The sequence below is a fragment of the Malus domestica genome, chromosome 12 (assembly GCF_042453785.1).
Source record: "Malus domestica chromosome 12, GDT2T_hap1".
Lineage (NCBI taxonomy): Eukaryota > Viridiplantae > Streptophyta > Magnoliopsida > Rosales > Rosaceae > Malus > Malus domestica.
In genome coordinates this window covers 21479259-21503858 of record NC_091672.1, presented here as the reverse complement: position 1 = coordinate 21503858, position 24600 = coordinate 21479259, and the positions used below count along the sequence as shown (strand labels likewise).

Sequence of the window (24600 nt, the reverse complement as noted above, 5' to 3'; positions counted from 1 at the left end):
GTGAAATAAAGCAGCAGAGCGTTTGGTAAACTTTTTTGTAAAAGTGCTTTTGGAAAAAAAAGCAGTCTGATAGTGGGTCTTTTCATTAAAGGAGCACTGTAGCTCCATGTGCTTTGAAAAAAAAACCAGTTTTCCAAAGCTGCAAATAGCAGCTTCAGCTTTTTCCTTTGATTTCAGCTTATTCTCACAGCAGCTTCCAAAATAAGCCCTTTTTTTTCAGTTTACCAAACACCTAAAACCCTCACAGCTTTTTTTCATAGGTGCTTTTTTTTTAAGCACCTCACTCCCAAACTAGGTCTAAGCATGCTGAGCAATGGATCCGGACCGTTAAAATTTGATACAACAGTTACAATTATTATAACTTTTAGAGTGTCTCATGTTTGTACCTGTTAGATCAAATTTCAACAGCCCGGATCCCTTGCATAGCAGACTCAGTTTTATTGGGTCCAAAAGGGATCTGGAGGGGATCCGGTTCCATTGAATAGAAGGCCCCATGATTCTGCATGTTGAGTGGATAAATTTATATTGTTCTTTCTTCTAATTTATTAAAAAAATTCTGAATCTAATAGTATTCATCTTCATTTGGAAGTGATATGTCTTAGATTCGAATCTCATGGATGACAAATTTGATACTAAATTAGGCTACCAATTATGTAGTTTGACCAAACCCTCTCTTTTCTTAATATAAAAATATCAATGTACTAAAAAAAAAATCTCCGAATCTAATTACGTCTTTGACCATTTGATGGTAAAGTTCATCAGGTTGGCCCATAACAAAAGAAAGTAGAAGCTTAAGAATATGATTATCATCCAGTTGTTTTGATTTAGCGCTGCCACATGTCCTAGTATGCTTAGAGAGATACTTTAACCTATATTTGGTTTACCTTTTTACCAAATTGGAAGTGACTTGCCCATGTCTGGATAAGTGGAGCATCTTTTCTGCTGAAAGACCATAATGGTCTTCCCAACTTTATTTTCTTTCAACTGATTTACTTAAAATTTAATCTCAATTCCAAATATATTTTTTTCTTCACTCTCATCCAATATCCTTCATAAGATATCTAATTCGGGATCAAGAACGAAACAGAAGATGGGATAGAGGAGACCGAAAAGAGGAGTAAAATACAAAAAATGTGGGAATGGTGGAATTTTTTTTTTTTTAACAAATGATATTAGGAGTGGGCTAAGCCTCATAATGGACTACCAATAATGTGGTTTAAATTCGTCTTTAGCGAGAATCGAACCTAAGACCTCTCACTTACAAGTGAAGAGGAATACAACTATACCGTATTATTAAATGGCGGGAATGGTGGATTAGGGTTGACATTTAATAAGGAAAATGATCCTCGCCGCCATTTAATACATTGTATATCGCGCGGTCAAAAATCATTTGAAATTTAAATTTTAAAATTAAATATAAATAGTACCTAACGAAAAATTGACCGCATCAATGTATGATGAACGATCATCATCACGGGATCTCCCGGATAGCTAGGAAAAAGGATCCTTCCTTTTCCATTTAATAAAAACCTAAATTTAAAACATGAGGCATGGAGGTCCAAAATTCTAGAGTAAAGGCTCCAGGATGATAGTGTTGAGAGTATGAAACTTTAGAAAAAGAATAAACTTTAAAAGGAGTTAGGTTACTACCTATTTTGTTAGTTGACTTTATAGTAGAACCTCAACTTTCCTCAGATAACGTCTCCAACTCTCAAAACCCTAATGCCAAGACAACCCAAAAGCCTTGTACCATATCCTTTGAATTTGAATTAAAAGTCATTCCTTTGTATCATTTTCATGGTTGAGGGGGTCATGGGCCATCCAGTTGCATCCATCTAATTAAGCTCATTAAGGGGAAAATGAAACATTCTTCTATAGAGATCGACTTTTATTGGTATTAGCATGATGGGGATGGAAGGGATGCTGCTTGACCAATCTAGCTAGCCATCAAGTGCGTTTACTTTCACCTCAATCCAAAACCCTAATTTTTTTTTCCAGCTGCAGGTATTTCTCTATCATATATTTTCTACTTATTTTTTGTGATTCTTTTTCATCTACTTTATAAGGAAAAGTTCATGTTTAACCATTAATAATCAAGCAAACCCCTCAACCTACACACCATAACCTAAATCCAATACCTGCCCTTATTTTACTTGGCAATATCTGGATTCTTGGAAGTCCTTTTGTTTGGTTGGCAAGAATAGGAACTTCCTATACATACATCTGGTGGAGCTGCGTTTTTGTTGTTGTCCTTTTATTTTTTTTCTTATAATTATGAGATATGATGAGTGTTGCATGAGTTTGCATAGCGTGAAAAATAATGTGCAGAAATCACTCTTCATAATTAGTTAAAGAGTCTCTCCCGAAACTTGATCGAAAGAAAGAGAGCTATATATGTTCTTCCTCCTACTATATAACAACTCGTTCAGTTGGCAATGCAGGCGTTGCTATAACGGCGAGTATGGGTACAACATCCATGGGATGCGATTCAGTAAGTGAACAGTTCAATTATTAATTACTATTGACTTGACCAGGAAAAAAATACATTCCAATCTCATGGTATTCACTGTCAAACTGAAAGTGTCTCAAGAAAAATAATTTTGAATTTAAAATCAAAATTTGTACTAGCACAATTCAAATTGGTAACCCATAAAGTTTAGTTTAATTAAGCTTGTTGAATTTTTTATGCCAAACTTAAAGTTCATACTGTGATTCCTCAACAAAATATGTTGAAAATAAGATATTAAAGGGGGGCGACAATAACATCAAACAATAAAATTTTGCCTCTGTACTAAAAGAAATTAAATTTTTTAAACACAACTAGAGATTACATGAGAATTATTTTTGAAAATAAATGAAGAATAAAGTAGAATAAAATAAAAGCGAGTCAAACAATCGCAGCACTAATTGAAGGATAATAAGAAAAGAAAAGAAAATCCGAACACTCTCAAATATATATATTTTTTTTAACAAACGATATTATTTATACATTAAAGAGGAGGGGATGGGTTTAGCCTTATAATGGACTAGCAATAATGTGGTTTAAATTTGCTTTGGCGAGAATTGAACATAAGACCTCTCACTTACAAGTAAAGAAGAATACCACTAGACCGTAGTAAGAAAACTCTCTTAAAAATGAAACTCTCTATGAACTCTCTAAATTGTAATGTGACGGAGAGTACATGAAGAGTCTCACTCTGAGCGAGTTTTCTTAGCAATTCTCAAGTATGGTAGTAGCGCCACATGTTGTATTTATTCCATGTGTTATATTATATGCCAACAACGTTACATGATTGATATATTTTATTTGTACGTGATATAATAAAAGATATATACGAATATTTTAACTTCAATAGAATATCATAGTACACCATAAAATTACTAAAAATTGGATGGATAAGCAATGTATATCATATGTCATCACTTTTACCCTAGACCAAAATCCAGCGAGGTACGTACAGCCATGTCAATTCCCTAAAACACTGGTCCTAAGCTTCTACTTCACTTTCCAATGAAATCTCAAAAGACCAAACATCCTCCTAAGATGTCGTATTTTTGTTTCCAAAAACATACGAGCACCCGAAAAATATAAAAACAAAGTAAAATGTCACATACCCCAACATAATATTAGATTTCCTGGTCCCCCCCCCAAAAAAAAACCCCACATCAAGAAAGAAGAACCCCATTATAAATAAATAAATAAATAATTAAAGATGAAATTAATATTAAATTTAAAGGAACTTATTCGTATAGTGCTTTGTAAGCAATAAACAAACATATACCTCACAACTTTAAACATATTTATAGCTGTAGGTTGGATGAAGAAATTTTTATGTGTACTCGGACCTCAAAAAAAACACTATATATTATTATAAATGTAAATGATAAAGATGATCAAACACGTAATGTACCGATTTATATTTCAAATACACTAAACAATCTCTCGAGTGGATTGCAACACCCATGCAGTTTGATCATTTCAAACTAAGATTTACTTTCTTAGCCGTTGGATGGGTCCTTAAGGAGTACCAAATAAACGGCTGGGATTAAATTAAAGGGGCATGATTTATGAAGAAGCATCATCAATTTTTGTCCCCAAGGGAAAAGAATGATTAGCAAAAACTATACACTAAAGGAAAATGTGGCCTAAAAAGACTAATTATTTATGCATGGTCAGAAGGGTTTACAAATTACAAGACACATTACATATGCAAGGAATCTCATCATTCCATTTCCAAGTCCCCCTCCTCTTTCAAAAAAATCAACAAAACAGGAAATATCTAGGAAAAACAAACCCCACAAATTTCAATAGATTAGAGGTGGATTAAGGAGCCAAGTCAGTAGCTCGAGGATGAAAAGGAGGAAGGAAGAAGCCAAACAACACTCAAATCAAAAGATTGTTCAAAAAAATCAAAAGATTATTTAAAGAACTTACACGAAACAAATTTATTGTTACGTAACGTTCTGAACTAATAATACATTATCATGTATAATTTTCGGAGAAATTAGGTTCACATCATTCTTTTTGTTACTCCATTAATTAAAATCTTATTTATTTTTAATTTTTTATCAAGGTCCTTGAGTATTAATAACATCATTAATTATTTGAATAATAAAATATTTTTATTTTTAAATATATTCCTTTAGTGTTAAAAATGTTACAATTAGTATATTTATATTTATAGCTAAATTTTTTATCATATATTTTTATTTTTAGTTTGTACCTATTTTTAATTTGCAAATATTTTTTAATTTGTACCAATTTTCTTTTCATTTTTAATTTGTACCCATATATTAGTTTCTTTTTGTGCCCATATTTTTTAAAGTTTTATTTGTGTTTGTACCCATGTGTATACCGTCACGTGACATTGTATATTTAATCAATGATAGAAAAATTACATATGATATATTTATGTTTTATGCCTAAACTTTGTATCATATATTTATATTTTTAGTTTGTACCCACTTTTAATTTGCAACATTTTTTTTTTTAAATTTGTAGTATTTTCTTTTTAGTTTTATTTTGTACCCATGTATTTATTTCTTTTAGGGCCTATATTTTTTAAAAATTCATTTGTACTCATAATTTTTTAATCTTTTATATGTACCCTAATTTATTTATAATGTACCCATTCTTCTTTATTAATATACATATGTGAAATGTACCAATTTTTTTGTAAAATGTACCAATTTTTTTAACACTATGGATACATTCTTTTGCCATTTATTATTTCTTATTTTTACATAGTTTCTATCCATTTATTCAATCAAAATGTTTGAATTCTTTTATTGTAACCGTTTCTAATAGTATTATAATGAGGGATTTTAAATTTATAGGATTATAAATCTCATAAAATATCAAACAATTAATGTCAAAACTATAAAACTATACATATTAATAGTAATATAATGAGGTGTACAAAGTCAAGGGACTTTGATCAAACCTTGAATATCATTAAGGTTTTATTCAAAGAATGTTAATAATTAGAGACCGAATCTAAAGTATCCCATAATTTTCTCTTCACGCAGCATTTCATTATAAGAATCGGCACCATGGTACCACTGAACCTGCTGCAACTCCACTTCACACACTTTATTTTGTACAACCAACACGATCCTCTTCGGATCTTTTTTATGAAAATTCTGGGGCTCCATGAATCATATCCGTTCATCGTACATCATGCGGTCAATTTTTGTCAAGTACTGTTTATATTTATTTTTAAATAAAAATATTTAAAATATTTTCTTACTGTACAATGTACGATGAAATGACACGATTCACAGATTCTTAAAACCCTCACAAAGAGGATCCGGAATCTTTGTACAACAACATTTGGGGCCAAGATGGGGCTGAGTAGAATCCAAATAGAATGGGGAATAAGATTCTCGCTCCTCCTATTCTCATTATTTTCTCTTCCCTCCTCTCATATTGTTTTTTGTTTTATTGTCCCTATAAAAAAATTAGTATAAGAGGTTGACGTAACTAAACCATAACCGTTCAAACAAAAATGAATAAAATGAGAAAAAGATTAGAAGGAGAAAGAATCCTAAAATGGATCTTACTTATTTGTCGTAGCTAACATACATATGACGTCATTAGAGGGTACGATATGACGTAATTAGAGTGTCCTACCAAAAAATTTCTCATATTGCCTCCTCTCATGCGTCAAAAATTGATGATAATGAGCAATTGAGCTCATGAAAATTTCTTTGCTCCTTTTGTTGTACGTCTCTCTGTCTCTCTCAATTCACAAATGCACAATATTTTCTTTTTTTGGGTATTTTGAGGCTAAGTTTTAATTTTTCACACATCCCTTGGTTCGGGTTAGGATCCCGTACCGAAACTGATAACCCAAATCTCAAACCAATTCATTTCTGGACGGGATCTCAAAATCGAAACTGAACCAAAATACAAATCCAAATTCAAATCCTAGAACCCAATTTTCACACACCCTAGAAATCTAATTTTAATTCAAACAAAATTGCATCAACCAGAGAAAATTAGTTCGAACCAATCCGGTGCTGCTTTCGATTCTGATACTAATGAGTTTGTGATTAGGGCCATCTCTTTCCTACTCCTTCCTGCTTGCTGGATACGCTGAACCTGATTTGCTTGTTGTTTGTATGGTGGCTGGAGCGAGATGAGAGGGTATGGTGAGGTGGTCGGAGTCGAGACTCGGCGGAGGTGGTGGTGGCTAGGTTCGAGATCCACTAACGGAGTGGTGGTGGCTAGGTTCGAGATCCACCGACAGAGTGGTGCTGGTGGCTGGGCTTGAGATCGAGCGAAGGAGAATTAGAAACGAGGACTGACAGACGAAGAATTAGGGAGGAGTCGAGAGAAGAGAGAGAGAGCAGTCGAGAGAGAGGTCAAGAAAGGTTAGGGTTAATTATAAATGAAAGGTTGAGATTAATCTCAACCAAATTCAACGGCTTATAATAATTAAAATTATATATTTAATTATATATAAAAATTGTTCGGTTCGGTTCGGAATTTTCGAACGAAGGCAGGTTGAATACCAAAATCCGTACCAAAACTTTCGGTTCTGGTTCGATATGGGTAACCGATCTGTTCGGGATTTGTCGGTTGGGAATTTTTCGGCCGGGATCGGGAAATTTTGGAATGTTTTTTCCAGCCCTAGAAACAATCATCCCATTAAAACGATGAAAACGGCATCCTTTTCCCCTCCATAGGAAACACCCATCATTGCTCCCAACAACAATCGTTTTCAACCTTGGAAACCTGAGCTTCCTCTCCTTGTAAGATTCTCCCCCCTTCCCACAATCCCATTCCATTCCCTTTCCTTTCCATCCCTCAACTCCTTCCAATCCTCCCATCATTTAAATTCAAATACCACCCTCTCTTTTTACTCCACGCACCAAAAGAAAAGGAAAACAAGCTGAAACATGGATGATCCTTCCTCCACCAACTCTGTCAATGGCTTCTTTTCCTTCCTGGCTCGTGGGGTGGACGATCTCGAAAGGGTCTATCTTTCCAGCAACTTCATGTCAATCCAATTCCTTCAAAGGGTTCTTACCCTTCTTCGATCTTTCCACTCCCAGCTGAACCTTCTTGTCCAAAAGCTCCATCTGCCTGTTGGGGACAAGTGGCTTGACGAGTACATGGACGAAAGCTCCAAGCTTTGGGAAGCCTGCCATGTCCTCAAATCCGCCGTCTCTGCCATGGAGAATTTCTACACCTCCGGCCACGCCATCACCTCCACCCTCCTCGACTCTCACCATCTCACTCCTCAGCTCTCCCGCCAGGTGGGTCTTCAATTCTGATCACCATCTTCAAACTTCTCTCAAAATTCATATTCATTTTTTAAAGACTCATGCGTTCTGTCATGTCAGCAGGTGGTGCGCGCGATTTCTCGGTGGCGGCGGGAAGCGTTTGGATTGGAGGAAGAGAACAGAGCGCTGATGGGAACGAGAATCCAACCACTCTCACTGAAATTCGACGAAAGGGTCGCCGTCGAATCGAAGCTTAATGGGTTCAGCGGGTTCAGGGGAGTCCTGTACGCAATGAGAAACGTGAGCTCTCTGCTTCTGATGATCTTGCTGTACGGACTGGTCTTCTGCTCGCCGGAGGACTCAACCTTTTGCAGGGAAGGAGACGACGACTACGAGGGCTGCATGATCTTCGGATCACCGTTCATGATATCGACGGCCAGACTGCAGCAGAGGGTGGCGGCGGAGATCGGGCAGATGAGCGAGAGGCCTGGGATTCTGGTGTGGGAGTTCAGGAGGTCGAAGGCAGCGATGGAGGAGCTGAGAGGTGAACTGGAGGAGAGGAGGGGCTCACAGGGAGGAGTGATGGATTGGGAGAGTGGGATTAGAGAGAGAGTGGAGCATCTGAGAGAGTGTTTTGGGGGGTTGACTTCTGGTTCTGAGAATATTGTGAGCCAACTTGATGATTTGTTTGATGAAATTGTTGAGGGGAGGAAGAAGCTGTTGGACTTTTGCAGTCACAGGTAAAAACACAAAAAAAAGAGTAGTTGGAAAAAAAAAAAAAAAAAAAAAATTTACGTAGTATATGTCCTCTTGTTTTTGGCGCCTCATGTTTTTAGCAGTTGATATAGAGGTTGCTAAGTTTGTTGTGTAATGGTGTGCTTTTTCTTAAAACTCAAGTTCGAATGGCTCGTTCTGTAATTTAAACTAGATTATGATCGAATATTCTCATATCGAAAGAGGATAAAAAGTTACCAGTTCCGGATGTGCGTCAAGTCATTAGGTCAATGTGTACTTGAACGTCATCCTCTTTCACTAGATTTAAAGTATTTGGAGAAACTTTCAACTCCGTCTTGTAAAATAGAATTCATTATTAATTATTATTATATTTTATTTTTGGCAAGTGTTGGGACTGCCTAGTAAGAATTTTTCTTCAACTTACTGCATTTCAATTTCAAACTCCTACCTCCCTTTTTTCTATAATGTGAATTAAAATAGGGGCACGTTCTGGATTCGATCACTAACGTGTGTGAATTACACGATGGTAGCTAAGGAGAGACTGAAATGCCTCTATGAGTTTTTCTGATCTCCTGAGAGGGAACTGTCATTACAAAGCTATCATTTAATACTTTTTTTTTTTTAAAAGGAAAACAAGAAATGCAATTATGGGTTGAGAAGACCTAGTGCTAAATCCAATTTTGGACTATATTTCATGCAGTTGCAAAGAATTAATTTTAAAGAACAAAAAGTGAAAGTAAAAACGGATTGGGTGAACAAAACAATAGAGGAAAAAGAAGGAATGGAAGCTTCTGTCATATTATCTTTTAGACTTAAGGGCACAATCAAAATCCCATTTATTCAAACTTTTTATTTGATAATATCCCATTAATTTATCAGAGCATATGATTCTTTTGGTCTGTTCTGAAAATAAAATTAAAAAATTTAAAAAAAAATTCTTTTGAAAATATCTCCCTTGTTGGGGTCTTGTTTGGCAATTCACTTTTTTCGGTACCTACAAACACTGAGTGTCCTTTCACAATTATTTGTTGGAGTTAATCTAGCAACTTAAAGTTAATGATCGGTGACAGTTGAACTTATCTAATAGTTAAAAAATATCAGCACTCAGTGCCTGTAGATGCTCAAGAAAAATCGCTTTCATGAACTGCGAAAGAGTTGGTGGTTAGTTGTGAAAGACTGATGAAAAGGGGCGGCTTGGGACTGTAGTCTGATTCTTTGGTTGCTTTAATGTCAAAAAAAGCACCTTGTTTTGATCCTTACAAGCTTTTGTCTGACTCGGTTCACTTCGAAAGCAATGGTGTTCATGATGCAACCTTCTCACCACATCATCTTCTTCCTCCACGTCTCTTCTTAACCTCTCTACCCCATCACCTGACGAGAAAAACTTACATTTCATGAATTAGTCAACAAATATATAATTGTGTAAAACCAATCACGTATTTTCATGCAATTCTTTGAGTCTTTAGATTTAGATTTTTGATGTCACAACTATCTCACGAGAAACACTTCACCAGTTAATCTCGTAATAAGTGAAGATAAAGACATAGTTGTATACAACCAGCATATAGGATTTTTTTTCACACAGATGATTTTCTTTGTTCCACCTTTGGGAATTTGGAGAAACATTAGAAATAAGGGAACTTTAACGAAAAGCACCCGGTACTGTTCACTTTAACGAAAAACCACATTTTTACACTAAAAAATCAATCCTGGTACTATTCACTTTACTCTTTATTTTGTCCTTATCATTAAAACTCAAAGTTTTCAAGCCCTTTTCATTAGTTTTCCTTAGAAATAAAGGGCAGAAAATTATGGGTCACTTTCTTTGTTTCTCAACCGCATCCCATGCTTTTTGTCCCTTGCCGGAAAAGAAATTCATGTCTTGCCTCCCTTGAAGGAGTCCATGGCAAGCAAAATCAATTAAATATTGGTGAAAGCAAACAACTAAAATCAACAAAAAAAACACACCATCCATTACAATGAACCCTTTTCTTTTCTGAGATGACAAGTGAGAGAGATTATAACTTCGACTGCAAAGAAACGGCCATACTGTCCTCCTCAATCAGCCTAAACCCACATATTCAATTATTATGATCATTTGGCAGGAGAAAAAAGGTTGTCACTTGAAAGAAAAGTGCAGCTTGAGGTTTCAGCTTCTTTCACAGAAGGCATGACCAAAAGAAAATAAAAAAAATCAGCAGAATGTCGACTCTGATCGGACAAATGTAGTGTACATAAAAGAGAAAAATGTTGCACACAAACTTTTGTTACATGAACTGCTGCACTAACCAGAGGCCCCCGGTTCGCGTAATACGCTGCTCGGGAACAAAAACTGAACGGACCCATAGAGGTTCGGCATTGCCAACTAGACGAAGAACAATAGCTAACAAAAGAGACCAAACTCGATACTTTTCAGTTACACCTTCACATAGATGCAGATTATTAACAATTGCTTTGCTATAATTTATACAAAAAATCACAAAGAAATTGCCATGCAGGGATGTGGGAACAAGGTCTACTTACGAAAATCGGCAACATATTTTCTGGTATTCCTCTGTAATTTACACGAGATTATCGGAAAACAGAACAGGCGGTCAAAAAGTAAGGATCGTGTAAGGTTACCACGAAAGCAAGGTGTAAGCCACAGAAGCAAAGATAACAAGCTGCACATGCATGAAAGCTGTCACGCGTTTGGACATCAATCATATCCTGGCATTTCAAACTGGTACGCAAATGTTTCGACCCGATTTCTGAGCTCAACAATATCTTTGTTGTTCTGGAGACCTTGGATAAAATCTTTATGATATGTTCCACGTTCCAGCTGGACAGAAGCAGTGATCTTCGCAGCCCTTAGAAGAAAGTCTGCAATTGTTTCAAAATCGGCCTCCACACAACCTCTTGTAGTCATAGCAGGAGTACCTGACAAAACGAAATTACGCCACAGAATAATAAAAAGAAAAACAAGCTGCGAGGCAAGCAGGCTGAGTAATTAAATTCATCACATCACAAAGAGACAGGAGGAAAAACAGACAAGGATACACCGACTTTAAAAAAAAAAGGGGAGATGGTTTGATCCTGATGTCCACATGATAAAAACTCAAGCGGCCAAATGGCATAGTCTGCAGCTTTCAGAAATAGATCAAATTCAAATGACTAAGGCTACTTACCAATTCTCACTCCCCGACGAGAAGGAGCACCATTATCACCAAATATAGCAGTTTTATTGAGAGTGATGTCACACAACTCGCAGACCTTTTCGAAGTTCTTACCTATATCATTTAAATTGTAAATAGGAATGGGGTAAGATAGCAAAGTACAAAATTAGACCTTAAAATTACATAACATTGCAAGTTTAAGCAAAGTGAGAGAAAGAAAAAGAGGGGAGATTGGATGCGAAAATGTATGCAAATGCTTTAAAATTGGAACAGTTAGAAAGAAGATTATATGAAAGATGTTTCTTAAACTATTGAAAAGATAAGACCTCCCACTATCATCCACATTGGGGAATAAACTAGCTAATAAATAGACTAGTACAGAAAGTGGGCGGAGTATCATGTACCCACAAAAATTTAAAATATTTAGAGGATCCCAAAGCATAAACATTCAAAATGGTGATCGATCAAATGTAGCTTCCCCTAACTAGCAGCTCTGCCGACATTTCCTCTCTCTATGTTAAAATAATCAATGACTAGAAGTTCACTATTAATGTTCGCAGAAAACATATTTATGTTCTTAAGGCAACTCACCTTCTGTTTGGCTTACAAAAGCAATCATGTAATAAAAAGGGAAAAGATGTAGGGCATACAGACCACACATGCTGCAAAAAACTTGAGCAGCAGAGCGGCCTTGGAGCCCCCAACGCAACCCCCTTCTAAGGAAAGAAGTCGGGTTGTTAATGTGAGCCCAACGCACTAACGTGCGCCACGAATAAACCTCTCCCGTGGAATACCACGCTGCCTCTTCCTTAAGAGAGAAGCGCCCGGCCTCGGGCATGTTTTTGCTTATAAAAGCAATCATGTAATGCCAACAAGAACAGGTATATAAACTTGAATTTTGACCTAACTATAAAATACCAATCGGATTAAAATGATAACAAAACTGGAAAGTAAACGGTAGATGTTCTCTACATGGAAATATTCATAATCCTAGTTGCAAATTGGCCTTGGCTAACACTATAATACACTATAATACCTGTTATACCAAGACTAGTCAGATCCCAAAGCAGCAAGTGATTATCAGTACCCCCAGTAACCAATCTGCATTTTCTTCTTAACAAAGCATTAGCCAAGGCTTGTGCATTTCTCTTCACCTGGTTCATGTATGCTTTATACTCTGGAGTGGCTACTTGTTTTAAGGCAATGGCAAGAGCAGCAATATAATTGTTGTGAGGACCTCCTTGTAGGGAGGGGAAAACAGCGAAGTTTATCTTTTCCTCGAAATCATAATTGTTATCACCATCATTAGTATGATGTACACCTTGCTTCCTTAATTTTGTGCCTTTCCTGTAAAAAATAATACCTCCCCTAGGACCCCGGAGACTTTTGTGCGTTGTTGACGTAACAATATCACAATAATCAAATGGGCTTGCACATTCCTGTAATGAACAGTAGCGGGTATGTAAGAAACAGATAGCAGATACTCCTTTTTCAACCAATATGAGTATGGCCTTTTAAATAGCTAAATCCCACCTTAAGTTACATACAGATAATCCATACAAGAGGTGAACAGTGGAAGGTAAGTCATTCTAAACAAGTATTACAAATCAATATTGGAAGGCTAACACAAAACAAAGAAATGAGTTTCACAAACAGCATTAACGGCGTCCTCATCTATCCTAAGAGATTAAAAAATTTACTAAGTATTATACTTTCTCAATAACTCCGCCTATGTAAGTTTATCTTACATGGCCGGTCCCAAGTCCGGGTAAAGGAGGAGGGGGAGGGCGTCAGGTAGTCGACAGCCGGCACTCCACAGTTACGTCGAATCCTTATGAAAATGAATTCAGAACGAAATCGCGCTAAAGCTAGGGCGTCACCCGTAAGTGGCGCGCTGTGTGGCCCGAGCACAGTGATAAGTGAGCAAGGGTCGCTGTATCTCCATAGGCACCCGGATGCAGTGTTAAATGAGCAAGGGGGCCATAGAAACTTCTTTTCGAACGACTCCACTCAAAGTTGTTTGGGAGCATATGCACCTATCAACTTTACACGGGACACACAAAAGAAGTACTTTGATTCCATTAGACGAGGGAGGGTGAAGAAGCTAGGACAGAAGGGTAGAGTTCAGGAGAGTAGAATGCGTTTAGGAACGTGGAATATAGGAACCTTAACGGGAAAATCTATGGAAGTAGTGGAAGTTATGGTGAGGAGAAGGATAAATATTATGTGCCTACAAGAAACTAAGTGGGTTGGTCTTAAGGCAAAGGATCTAGAAAACTCAGGGTTTAAACTTTGGTACTCGGGCACAAATAGAACGAGAAACGGTGTTGGCATCATCGTGGACAAGACCTTGACACAATATGTTGTAGATGTCAAGAGGGTAGGAGATAGAATCATGGCAATCAAGATTGTAATAGGACAAGAACTTATCAATGTGATTAGTGCGTACGCACCTCAAGTAGGGTTGGATATGAGTTCGAAGGAGAAATTTTGGGAAGACCTTGGAGACTTGGTGCAAGGAATTGCTCAGACGGAGAAGTTATTTATAGGAGGAGATTTAAATGGACACGTGGGCAGGGAGACAGGCAACTATGGAGGTTTTCATGGTGGCCATGGTTTTGGGGAGAGAAACGAGGATGGGGAAGCTATCTTGGATTTTGCAATGGCATATGATCTCTTCTTAGCCAACATCTTCTAGAAGAGAGAAGAACATGTGATCACCTACAAGAGTGGGTCGTCAAAAACACAAATAGATTTTCTTCTAATGAGGAAAGGGGATCGTATAACTTGTAAGGATTGCAAAGTTATACCAGGAGAGAGCGTGGCTAATCAACATCGCTTGTTGGTGATGGATGTACATATCAAAAGAGTGAGAAAAAAGAACAAGACTTGGAAGTGCCCAAGGACTAGATGGTGGAATCTAAAAGAAGAAAAACAAGTCATTTTCAAAGATAAAGTAATCACCCAGTGTGTGTGGGATAGAGAGGGGGAAGCTAGCCAAATGTGGGATTCCATGGCTAATTGTATCCGAAAAGTAGCAAAAGAGGTGTTAGGAGAGTCCAAGGGCTTTGCCCTACACCAAAAGGAATCTTGGTGGTGGAATGAGGAGGTACAAACAAAGGTGAAGGCTAAGAAGGAATGTTGTAAAGCCTTATACAAGGATATGACCGATGAAAATGGTGAAAGGTATAGAAAAGCGAAGCAAGAGGCGAAGAAAGCTGTGAGAGAAGCTAAGTTAGCGGCTTATGACGATATGTATAAGCGACTAGATACCAAAGAAGGAGAGTTGGATATCTATAAACTAGCTAGAGCAAGGGAAAAGAAGACGAGGGACCTAAACCAAGTGAGGTGCATCAAGGATGAGGATGGAAAGGTTTTTGCTACAGAGAATGCGGTTAAAGATAGATGGAGAGGTTATTTTCATAATCTTTTCAATGAAGGACATGAAAGGAGTGCTTCTTTAGGGGAGTTGAGTAACTCAGAAGAGTGTAGAAACTACTCTTTTTATCGTCGAATCCGGAAGGAAGAAGTGGTTGTAGCTTTGAAGAAGATGAAGCATAGAAAAGCAGTAGGCCCAGACGATATACCAATCGAAGTGTGGAAAGTTTTGGGAGGGACAGGTATAACATGGCTCACTGACCTTTTCAATAGGATTTTGAAAACGAAGAAGATGCCAAATGAGTGGCGAACGAGCACTTTGGTGCCTATCTACAAGAATAAGGGCGACGTACAAAATTGCATGAACTATAGGGGTATTAAGCTAATGAGTCATACAATGAAGCTCTGGGAGAGAGTCATTGAGCATAGATTGAGGCAAGAGACACGGGTTTCGGACAACCAATTCGGGTTCATGCCAGGGCGCTCAACCATGGAGGCAATCTATCTCTTACGAAGATTGATGGAAAGATATAGAGATGGGAAAAAGGATTTACACATGGTCTTTATAGATTTGGAAAAAGCGTATGATAGGGTCCCAAGAGACATTCTTTGGAGGATTTTAGAGAAGAAAGGAGTACGAGTAACATATATCCAAGCTATAAAGGATATGTATGAAGGAGCAAAGATTGCCGTAAGAACTCATGAAGGACAAACCGAAAGCTTTCCCATAACTGTAGGATTACATCAAGGCTCATCCTTAAGTCCTTACCTTTTTGCGTTGGTAATGGATGAGTTAACAGGACATATTCAAGATGATATTCCTTGGTGTATGCTTTTCGCAGACGATATAGTGTTGATAGATGAAACTCAGGAAGGGGTAAATGCAAAGCTTAACCTTTGGAGAGAAGTGTTGGAATCTAAAGGTCTTCGCCTAAGCCAATCAAAGACAGAATATATGGAGTGCAAGTTCAGTGCAAATGGAGGCCAAAACGAGTTAGGGGTGAGGATCGGAGATCAAGAAATACCAAAGAGCGATCGTTTTCGTTACCTAGGATCTATCTTGCAAAAGAACGGAGAATTAGATGGAGATCTCAACCATAGAATACAAGCTGGATGGATGAAGTGGAAGAGTGCATCCGGCGTGTTGTGTGACCGCCGTATGCCACTGAAGCTCAAGGGAAAATTTTATAGGACGGCAATAAGGCCGGCGATGCTGTATGGCACAGAATGTTGGGCGGTGAAGCATCAACACGTACACAAAATAGGTGTAGCGGAGATGAGGATGCTTCGTTGGATGTGTGGGCACACAAGAAAGGATAAGATTAGGAATGAGGATATCCGGGGTAAAGTAGGAGTAGCCGAAATTGAAGGAAAGATGAGAGAAAATCGGTTACGGTGGTTTGGACATGTGCAAAGAAGGCCTACTGACGCTCCGATTAGAAGATGCGACTATGGGATAGAGGTTCAGGGCCGAAGGGGTAGAGGAAGACCTAGGAAAACTTTGGAAGAGACTCTAAGAAAAGACTTAGAGTACTTGGATCTAACGGAGGACATGACACAGGACCAAGCACAATGGCGTTCAAAGATTCATATAGCCGATCCCACTCAGTGACTTGGATTTTCCAAGTCTCCAACCGAGAAGTTTTCCTCACTCGGGAAATTAAGGGAATACTACCTCAACCTACATGCTCCACTCACAAAGCTTCAGCATACAAGCTTCAACAAAAGAAAATTCAGAGAACTTAGCGAAGAAGGCTTTGGTGTATTCAACACAATACGTTGAAATGAAGGAAAGCTATTTATTGATATCCCCGATAAGTCACAAATATGTACATATACATGAGTCAAAATAAACAAACAAGAGGGAGCCTTCACAAAGGTTGCTTAGGAGAAGTCTCAGCAGTCGGTAGAGCCCCAGAAAGAGCAGGCACGGGAGGGGGATCATTTGGAGCCTCAGTACTAGACAGCACCCTAGAAGGAGGAGGCAGCAGAGGTTGATCATTTGGAGCTTCATTACGCGGTACAGCCCCAGAAGACGAATGCAATAAATGCCTTTGGAACAAACCCACAAATCTCTGATGATCAAGTAAAACCTGACCATCAGATTCCTTCATCTGGTCAAGCTTCCTCTTCATGTTTGTAGCATAGTCATGTGCGAGCCGGTGCAACTGTTTATTCTCATGCTTAAGCCCTCTAATCTCCTGTTTGAGACTCATCACTTCAGCCGCCAATGATTCAACTTGGCGGGTTCGAGCAAATAGACGTTGGGCCATGTTAGACACAGAACCTGCACACTGAACACTGAGAGCCAGAGAATCCTTAACAGCCAACTCATCAGACCGTTTGGAAAGTAGTATGTTATCTTTGGGAGTGAGAAGGTTCCTAGCCACTACCGCAGCGGTCATATCATTCTTCATCACGGAATCCCCAACAGTAAGAGGACCAGTAGGGGAGACGAAGGATGGGCGCCATATGTTGTCTGGAGAAGGCGTGGCTGCCTCTTCAACAAGGTTCAAGTCAAAACGACGGTCGGAGGGGCCAGACATTTTCAAAGGTGTTGAAGAGAGAAGAGGTCGGACAAATCAAGATCTTAGAAGTGCAAGAATGGAGCTTCTACTGGTGGAGATTCAAGTGTGCTTTGGAACTTAATGCCAGCCTCTATAAAAATCTGCACTCGACGGAGCTTCAGAAATCGAAGAGGCGTTTGCTTTCTCAAAAGCTGGGCTGCTCAGAGACCACGAGACGTTCGCTTTCTCAAAAGTTGGGCTGCTCAAAGACCACGAAGGCCGATCTCAGAAATCGAAGAGGCGCTTGCTTTCTCAAAAGCTGGGCTGCTCAGAGACCACGAGGGCCGATCTCAGAAATTGAAGAGGCACCTACTTTTCCAGCCTTGTCAGCACCTGTCAGCTTTGCGGAAATTATGGGCATTATGTCGAAGATTTCTGGTGAAGTAGAAAGCACATGAATCTTACTGTTCAATCACCCACTTCCCACACGCAACATTAGCTCATGGGTACCACAGATAACTTTGCCAAAGTTCTCTGACAAAGTTGAGACACGTGAAGCTTGCAACTCCCACTACACCGCTCTAACCAAGAAGGGTAAAAGAATAGCAAAGAAACAGCACTAACAAAGTTTAGACACATAAATTTTGAAGGTCTAGCTACCATATTATTACCCACAAGGGTAAAGGAACAGTACCACTGCTGGATAATTGGAAAGTCCCTGTGTGTCAACCTCTGTGCTTCGTGGCAAGATAGACTAGCAAACATGCCCAACCTTTTCTCACATTCGAGAAAACACTCCCAACAAGATTGCTTGCTCCAAAATCGAAGAGGCACCGCCCTCCGAATCTCGAGAGCCAGACTCCCAACATGATTACTTTCTCAAAAATCGAAGAGACACCGCTCTCCGAATCTCGAGAGCCAGACCCCTAGCAGGATGGCTTTCTCAAAAATCGAAAAGGCATCGTTCTTCGAACCTCGAGAGCCAGATCTCCGACAGGATTGCTTGTTCGAAAACCGAAGAGGCACCACTTTCCCAACTTCAAGAGCCGGATCTCCTTGGATAAAGCTTGTCTGTAATCTTTACACGCAACATCAGCTTTCCAGATACCATAGACCACTTTTTCAAAGTGCTCTGACAAAGTTAAAACATGTGAAGCTGGCAGCTCCCACTACCGTGTTATGACCAAGCAGGGTAAAGGAATAGCATTACTACTTGTTGTTAGGGAGACTCCTATATATGTTGACCTCCATCCCCAACAGACAGGCAGACCTGCAAAAATGCTCAACCCTTCCTCATATCTGAGAGGGCACTCCCAAAGAAGCCTTTCGAAATATTCAGCTTTCTTTCCCCCCGATAATACCTCTGCAAACAAGCTATACTAGAGCAAGAATATCTCATATCATCAGGGTTAAAAGCAAGAGTATCCCATATCATGTTTTTTCCCTGTCTTTTCCTTTGGCCTTGTTCTTACCTACAAGACAAGGAGAAAGAGAGCAATCAGTCAGCACTTGGAATCAAGCTTCCAGTCAGGAACTGACTGCCTGAAATCCCTTACTTGATTACTTACCTTGCATTGCTCTCGAGTACTCATCTTCAACATCTTATGCTTCCAGGGAAGATACCGCATCTGCCTGAGGAACATATAGGGCAAGTGAGAAGGATACAAGGAAGCATGTGGAGACAAGCGTAACAGCACACGTGCCGATACATCCACTACTCTGTCAAAAGCAAAAGTATCCCATATCAGCAGGGTCGAACGTACTATAGATTTGATGGACTTGTTTTGACCCTCAAATTCTTCAGTCGGCCTTATACTCTGGAGGAAACCAGAAAACCCTCCAGCCCAGTTCAAGAATAAGCCTGTGGAAATTTACTTCTTCAAAAGCAAAAGTATCCCATATCATCTCTTCTCATTTTTCTTCTCTTTATCCTTCATGCTGCCTGCAAGATAGGGAGAATGTGAACAATCAGCCGGAACTCGAAATCAAAGTTCTGATCTGGGACTGATTGCTTGTAGCTCTGATTGCTTACCTTGTCTGTCACCTCTTTCAGCAGATCCCCTAGCTCGGCGACTTGGATGACTCCTACTACATGGTTTGTATCGCGCTTGACCAAGCCTGAAACTACAAGTAAGCTTCAAGTGAAATTGATACATTACCTTGTGCATCTCCACCAGTTAAAGATACCACCCCTGGATGGAGGAAGAGTACTTCCAGAGAAGATGCCACATCTACCTACGAGACAGATAAGGCAAGTCAAGACGATACCACACTCCGGAACTTAGAAGTTTCGTGATTACGAGATCATTCTCCCACAATATTTCCTAATGTCATTTGTACTAAATCATTCAGGGGTGGTATCAGGCTTGGTCAAGCGTGATTACGAGATCGTCGCTTGAACCTATGTACTTGTGTAAACCCTTCACAATTAATGAGAACTCCTCTATTTCGTGGACGTAGCCAATATGGGTGAACCACGTACATCTGGTGTTTGCTTTACTATCTCTATCCATTTATATACTTATCCACACTAATGACCGGAGCAATCTAGCGACGATCACAAAAAGCGACAGTTTTCGCTACCTAGGATCTATCTTGCAAGAGAACGGAGAAGTAGATGGAGATCTCAACAATAGAATACAAGCTGGATGGCTGAAGTGTAAGAGTGCATCCGGCGTGTTGTGTGATCGTCGTATGTCACTGAAGCTCAAGGGAAAATTTTATAGGACGGCAATAAGGCCAGCGATGTTGTATGGCACAGAATGTTGGGCGGTGAAGCATCAACACGTACACAAAATGGGTGTAGCGGAGATAAGGATGCTTCGTGGGATGCTTCGTGGGATGTGTGGGCACACGAGAAAGGAAAAGATTGTGAATGAGGATATCCGAGGTAAAGTAGGAGTAGCCGAAGTTGAAGGAAAGATGAGAGAAAATCGGTTACGGTGGTTTGGACATGTGCAAAGAAGGCCTACTGACGCTCCGGTTCGAAGATGTGACTACGGAACAGAGGTTCGGGGCCGAAGGGGTAGAGGAAGACCTAGGAAAACTTTGGAAGAGACCCTAAGAAAAGACTTAGAGTACTTGGATCTAACGGAGGACATGACACAAAACCGAGCGCAATGGCGTTCTAGGATTCATATAGCCGACCCCACTTAGTGGGAAAAGGCTTTGTTGTTGTTGTTGTTGTATTATACTTTCTCAATAAATCAGATCACAGCACTAGAGCATTCATGGCATTTCATAACATGATATAATTCGGACATTTTCTCAAATGAAGAACAGTAGCCATGCATAAAAAACATCACATTGAAGAATGCACAAGAGTACACAAAATGAGACAGAAGAAGCATGGAACACACGGCATTAGGAAAAACAAGAAACCAGTTTCTAACCTAAGGCACGAAATACTGTGGAGCAGGCACCTTCAAGAAATTTATGTCCTTTGAAACGGAAATTTGACACCCATAAAGAAAACCAGCAGTTATCTAATATATTAGAAAGTCAACATAAAGTCCACTAGACCGTCCTATAGCCACCAAAAGAACTACTGGCATGTTATTAACTTATTATACTACTGTTTATGAATAAACAGCTCAACCGTTATACTTAATGATAAAATACCATTTATACCAGTTTCTAACCAAGAGATCGTGATATGCTATCTTGATAAATCAATTCAATCTCTCTTTCTTTTTGTCAAAAAGAATGTAAAATGGTTCAGCCACAGTGACTAGCGTTGTTATTTTGCAGCCCAATTTATAAGCATTAAAATGATGGTCCATAATATTGCCAAGTAAGAGATAGGACTCTGAAACTGCTGTCTCCTACAACAGCCATTCAGCCAGTCTATAACTTTGTGAAGAAATTGATACCACACAATAATAATAGCAGAACACGTGTACAGAAACAGGAAACCAATTCAGAAACTCGCTAATTTGTCCACACTGAACACCAAATAAGAAAGCATGGTATGATATCTTAGTAGATCAGTCAAAATATTTGCTTTCTCCTTCTGCCCACAAGTTCGTGAGAAGTATGCTATGAAGCAATAATAACAGTAATAGCTAACGAATTCAGAAACTTCACAAACTAAATAACGGAGCTAGAGTTCAGATGTCAAATTTCAAACCTTAGCTGCCACAAGACCACTGATATGAGCCATGTCACACATCAACACAGCTCCGCATTTATCCGCAACATGCCTAAACCTGGCATAATCCCACTCCCGGGGGTATGAACTCCCACCGCAAATAAGTATCTTGGGTCGATAATCAACCGCCCTCTCCTCAAGCTTATCATAATCAATGTACCCTGTTTGTGGGTTCACCTTATAAGGGAAACTATCAAAGAATATTGAGGCAGCCGATACATTCTTCCCACCAGGAATATAATACCCATGACTCATATGCCCTCCCGAAGGCGAATCCAATCCCATAATCCTATCATTTGGGAGCAAAAGACCGGTGTAGACTGCGAAATTCGCAGAGGTACAAGAATAAGGCTGGACATTGACGCCCCATTTCTCTGGATCAAGACCAAAAGCTGCCAATGCGCGTTCATGACAAAGCAATTCAATCTGATCAATATGCTGATTGCCCGTGTAGTATCTCGCCCCGGGCATACCCTCCGAGTACTTATTCGTCAAGTGACTGCCCAGAGCTTCCATCACAGCTCTGCACACGAAATTCTCAGAAGCAACCAATTCAATACCTTTGAACTGCCGATGCTTCTCCTTCTCCATAATTTCATGGACCTCCGGGTCCGCAACCGAAAGGGGCTGATTCCCCCAAGACCGAACCACGGCCCGCCTCGCCTCCAGCCCCGCCGATTCCACCGCCAAGCACTTTGACGGGTTCGGGTTCATAGTGAACCCATCCCGCTGCCTTTTCAGACAGATTGAGTGCCCTAAGAGGTTGAATTTCTCGTCCTCGTCACGATCATCCCCATTCTCAACCCTAATTTTATCTTCTTTCTGGTCTAGCAATTGCAGCGGAATGGATTGGATTGAATTCGACGAGCTCGTACTCTGATGCGAGCTAAACCCTAGAGATAGGCCCGGCTGAGCCTCCGCTAACCCCATGACCACCGAAAAATCCCCAAAATTCTCAAATTTCCGGATCAAAATTGGAACAAAAAATTGCTAAGGAGTGTCGAGATGGTATTGATACTATCGAAATTAGGTGCAGAAGCAGCAACAGTAGCATCGACAGCAGCGTCTGAAGAAGCTACAGCGACAGATACGAATCGTCGATGATTGGGCAGTCGTCGCTGATGAAGAAGCAGAGGTTTCCATGCACAAACCCTAAAACCTTGTGAGAGAATGGCAAGCAAGTTCCGAGAGAGAGAGAGGAGCTTTTGTGTATATATGGAAATGAAGTGGCGAAAAAAAAGTTGCGAATCGTTGTGTAATTCAATTAATTGGTTCGGGGAGGATGAACCTAGGCGGAGAAACAAGTAAGGCTGAATACTCTGACCTATTTTCACTATTGTCCCTCGTTATTTTTATTTTTGACGATTTCAGCCGTGCAATTTTGTTTTCTGGCAATGAAGTCCCACATAGCTAGCATAAAATATAGACGAATTCTTAAAAGGCGTGCTTACATACAAATCATTCTTGTTCATTTTTAATAACAACCAAAGGGTAAGTGAGAAGTTTTAAGTTTGATTCTCGTAAAAGAAGAATTTAAATCACATTATTACTAACTCATTGTGAGGATAAGCCCACTTCCTCTTCCTAATTTAAATAATACCGTTTGTTTTTTTTTATTAAATAACAATCAAAGGAATGAAAAACTAACAGCTTAGTAATATGATTTAGTAGTATTTTTATTTATTTGTAAGTGAAAGGTCTTATATTTGATTCTCAACAAAGACAAAGTTGAATCGCATTATTATAGCTGGCTGAGTGTGAGACTTATCTCACTTTTGGGAGAATCCGCTTAGCAGTTCTCTTTGAGCTAAGTTACACAATGAGTATGCCATATAATTTGGCATCAAACTTATAATCGACAAGAGTAAAACCTAAGATTTTTAACTTACAAATGAAGATGAATACTACTATATTGTACTTAAATTAGCTAACTTCTAAACCTGAGCATCAAGTGACAAGTTGAAATTAAATTATTTAACTTCTAAACCTAAGCATCAAGTTGAAATTTTGTCTTCCTAATAGAGTTTTAAAATTTCGACTCTTTGCTTTGCACATTATCGCCTCAATTTGCACATGCTACTTTGGGAAGCTCGAAATATATTTTTTATTTTGAAGAAATGTTTGAAACTTAACTTTTGTATGAATGAGGAAAATAAATTTGAAACTAAAAAAAAAAAAGTAAAAAACTCAACCATATGTGCCAAGTTGCCAACATCGCCAGATTCACCACCACCACTCTTACACTTCCACCACTCTTACACTTCCACCACCATCACCATTATTACACTTCCACCACCAACTAACCATTCCTATCACCACCGCCGTCACAATCACCATATTCTTATGATCTTCACCATAGTCATCGTTGCCGCAACCTCAATGACCACCACATTTTATAGGCATTGCCGCCACGCTCACCATTTTAATCGTTGTCACCAAACCCACCAATACCAGTTTTGCCATCACCACCATCTTCACCATCAGTTTTGCCTCTAAGATCATTGCATTTTCATGGTCATCGCCGCCATTCTGACCATCAAAACCACCATCAATACAAGCACATTAGCGAACTACTCTGTCATTTTAGTTCTTTTTTTCTTCCCAATTTTAATGTATTAATTACATTTAATCCTAATTTTCATTTCATTAGTCACAATATATTTTTTTTGTAGACATTTAGGTAAACTAATGTTTCATATAATATTTCGATGCATGTTGTGTTCTTCATTTAGGTGCATTAATTCATTTAGTATATTTTAGTATATCCGTTTTAGTACAGACATTTAGGTATATTAATTCAACATAATACATCTCAGTAAAAAGATGTTCGTCAATTTTTTTGAACTCAATTAGATGTCTCAAATATTTGCTTATTTAATTATCACGTTGAAATTTCCTTGTTTCTTAGATAATGAAGTATTCGTCAATTTCTTTAAACTCATTT

General features: G+C 38.9%; 3 protein-coding genes and 1 long non-coding RNA gene across 4 annotated transcripts in view; 2 read left to right on the top strand and 2 right to left on the bottom strand.

Annotated features, from left to right (window-relative positions):
* Nucleotides 1-24600, top strand: part of LOC103423432 (light-harvesting complex-like protein OHP1, chloroplastic) — a 90215-nt gene that overhangs the window by 64167 nt on the left and 1448 nt on the right. The gene's annotated exons all lie outside the window — the stretch shown is intronic.
* LOC103450258 (uncharacterized) lies at nucleotides 6210-8851 on the top strand. Its single transcript, XM_070809825.1, has 2 exons — nucleotides 6210-7764; nucleotides 7855-8851. Exons 1-2 carry the CDS (start codon nucleotides 7405-7407, stop codon nucleotides 8473-8475), a joined length of 981 nt encoding a protein of 326 aa, XP_070665926.1. The 5' UTR covers nucleotides 6210-7404; the 3' UTR covers nucleotides 8476-8851.
* Nucleotides 10679-23049, bottom strand: LOC103450286 (serine hydroxymethyltransferase 7-like). The gene is made up of 4 exons (XM_029089597.2): nucleotides 21636-23049; nucleotides 12658-13060; nucleotides 11634-11735; nucleotides 10679-11385 (listed from the first exon to the last, which is right to left on the bottom strand). Exons 1-4 carry the CDS (start codon nucleotides 22584-22586, stop codon nucleotides 11165-11167), a joined length of 1677 nt encoding a protein of 558 aa, XP_028945430.1. The 5' UTR covers nucleotides 22587-23049; the 3' UTR covers nucleotides 10679-11164.
* LOC139190151 (uncharacterized) lies at nucleotides 19070-19733 on the bottom strand. Its single transcript, XR_011574191.1, has 3 exons — nucleotides 19539-19733; nucleotides 19270-19448; nucleotides 19070-19138 (listed from the first exon to the last, which is right to left on the bottom strand). It is a non-coding gene; the product is annotated as an uncharacterized lncRNA (long non-coding RNA).

Coding starts and splice junctions, on each gene's coding strand:
- LOC103450286 (XM_029089597.2), bottom strand. CDS start 22,586: ATGGGGTTAGCGGAGGCTCAGCCGGGCCTATCTCTAGGGTTTAGCTCG. Junction 13,061..21,635: donor GTGGTCTTGTGGCAGCTAAG/GTTTGAAATTTG, acceptor TGTTCATTACAG/GAATGTGCAAGCCCATTTGA. Junction 11,736..12,657: donor GACTAGTCTTGGTATAACAG/GTATTATAGTGT, acceptor TAAATGATATAG/GTAAGAACTTCGAAAAGGTC.
- LOC103450258 (XM_070809825.1), top strand. CDS start 7,405: ATGGATGATCCTTCCTCCACCAACTCTGTCAATGGCTTCTTTTCCTTC. Junction 7,765..7,854: donor CTCCTCAGCTCTCCCGCCAG/GTGGGTCTTCAA, acceptor TCATGTCAGCAG/GTGGTGCGCGCGATTTCTCG.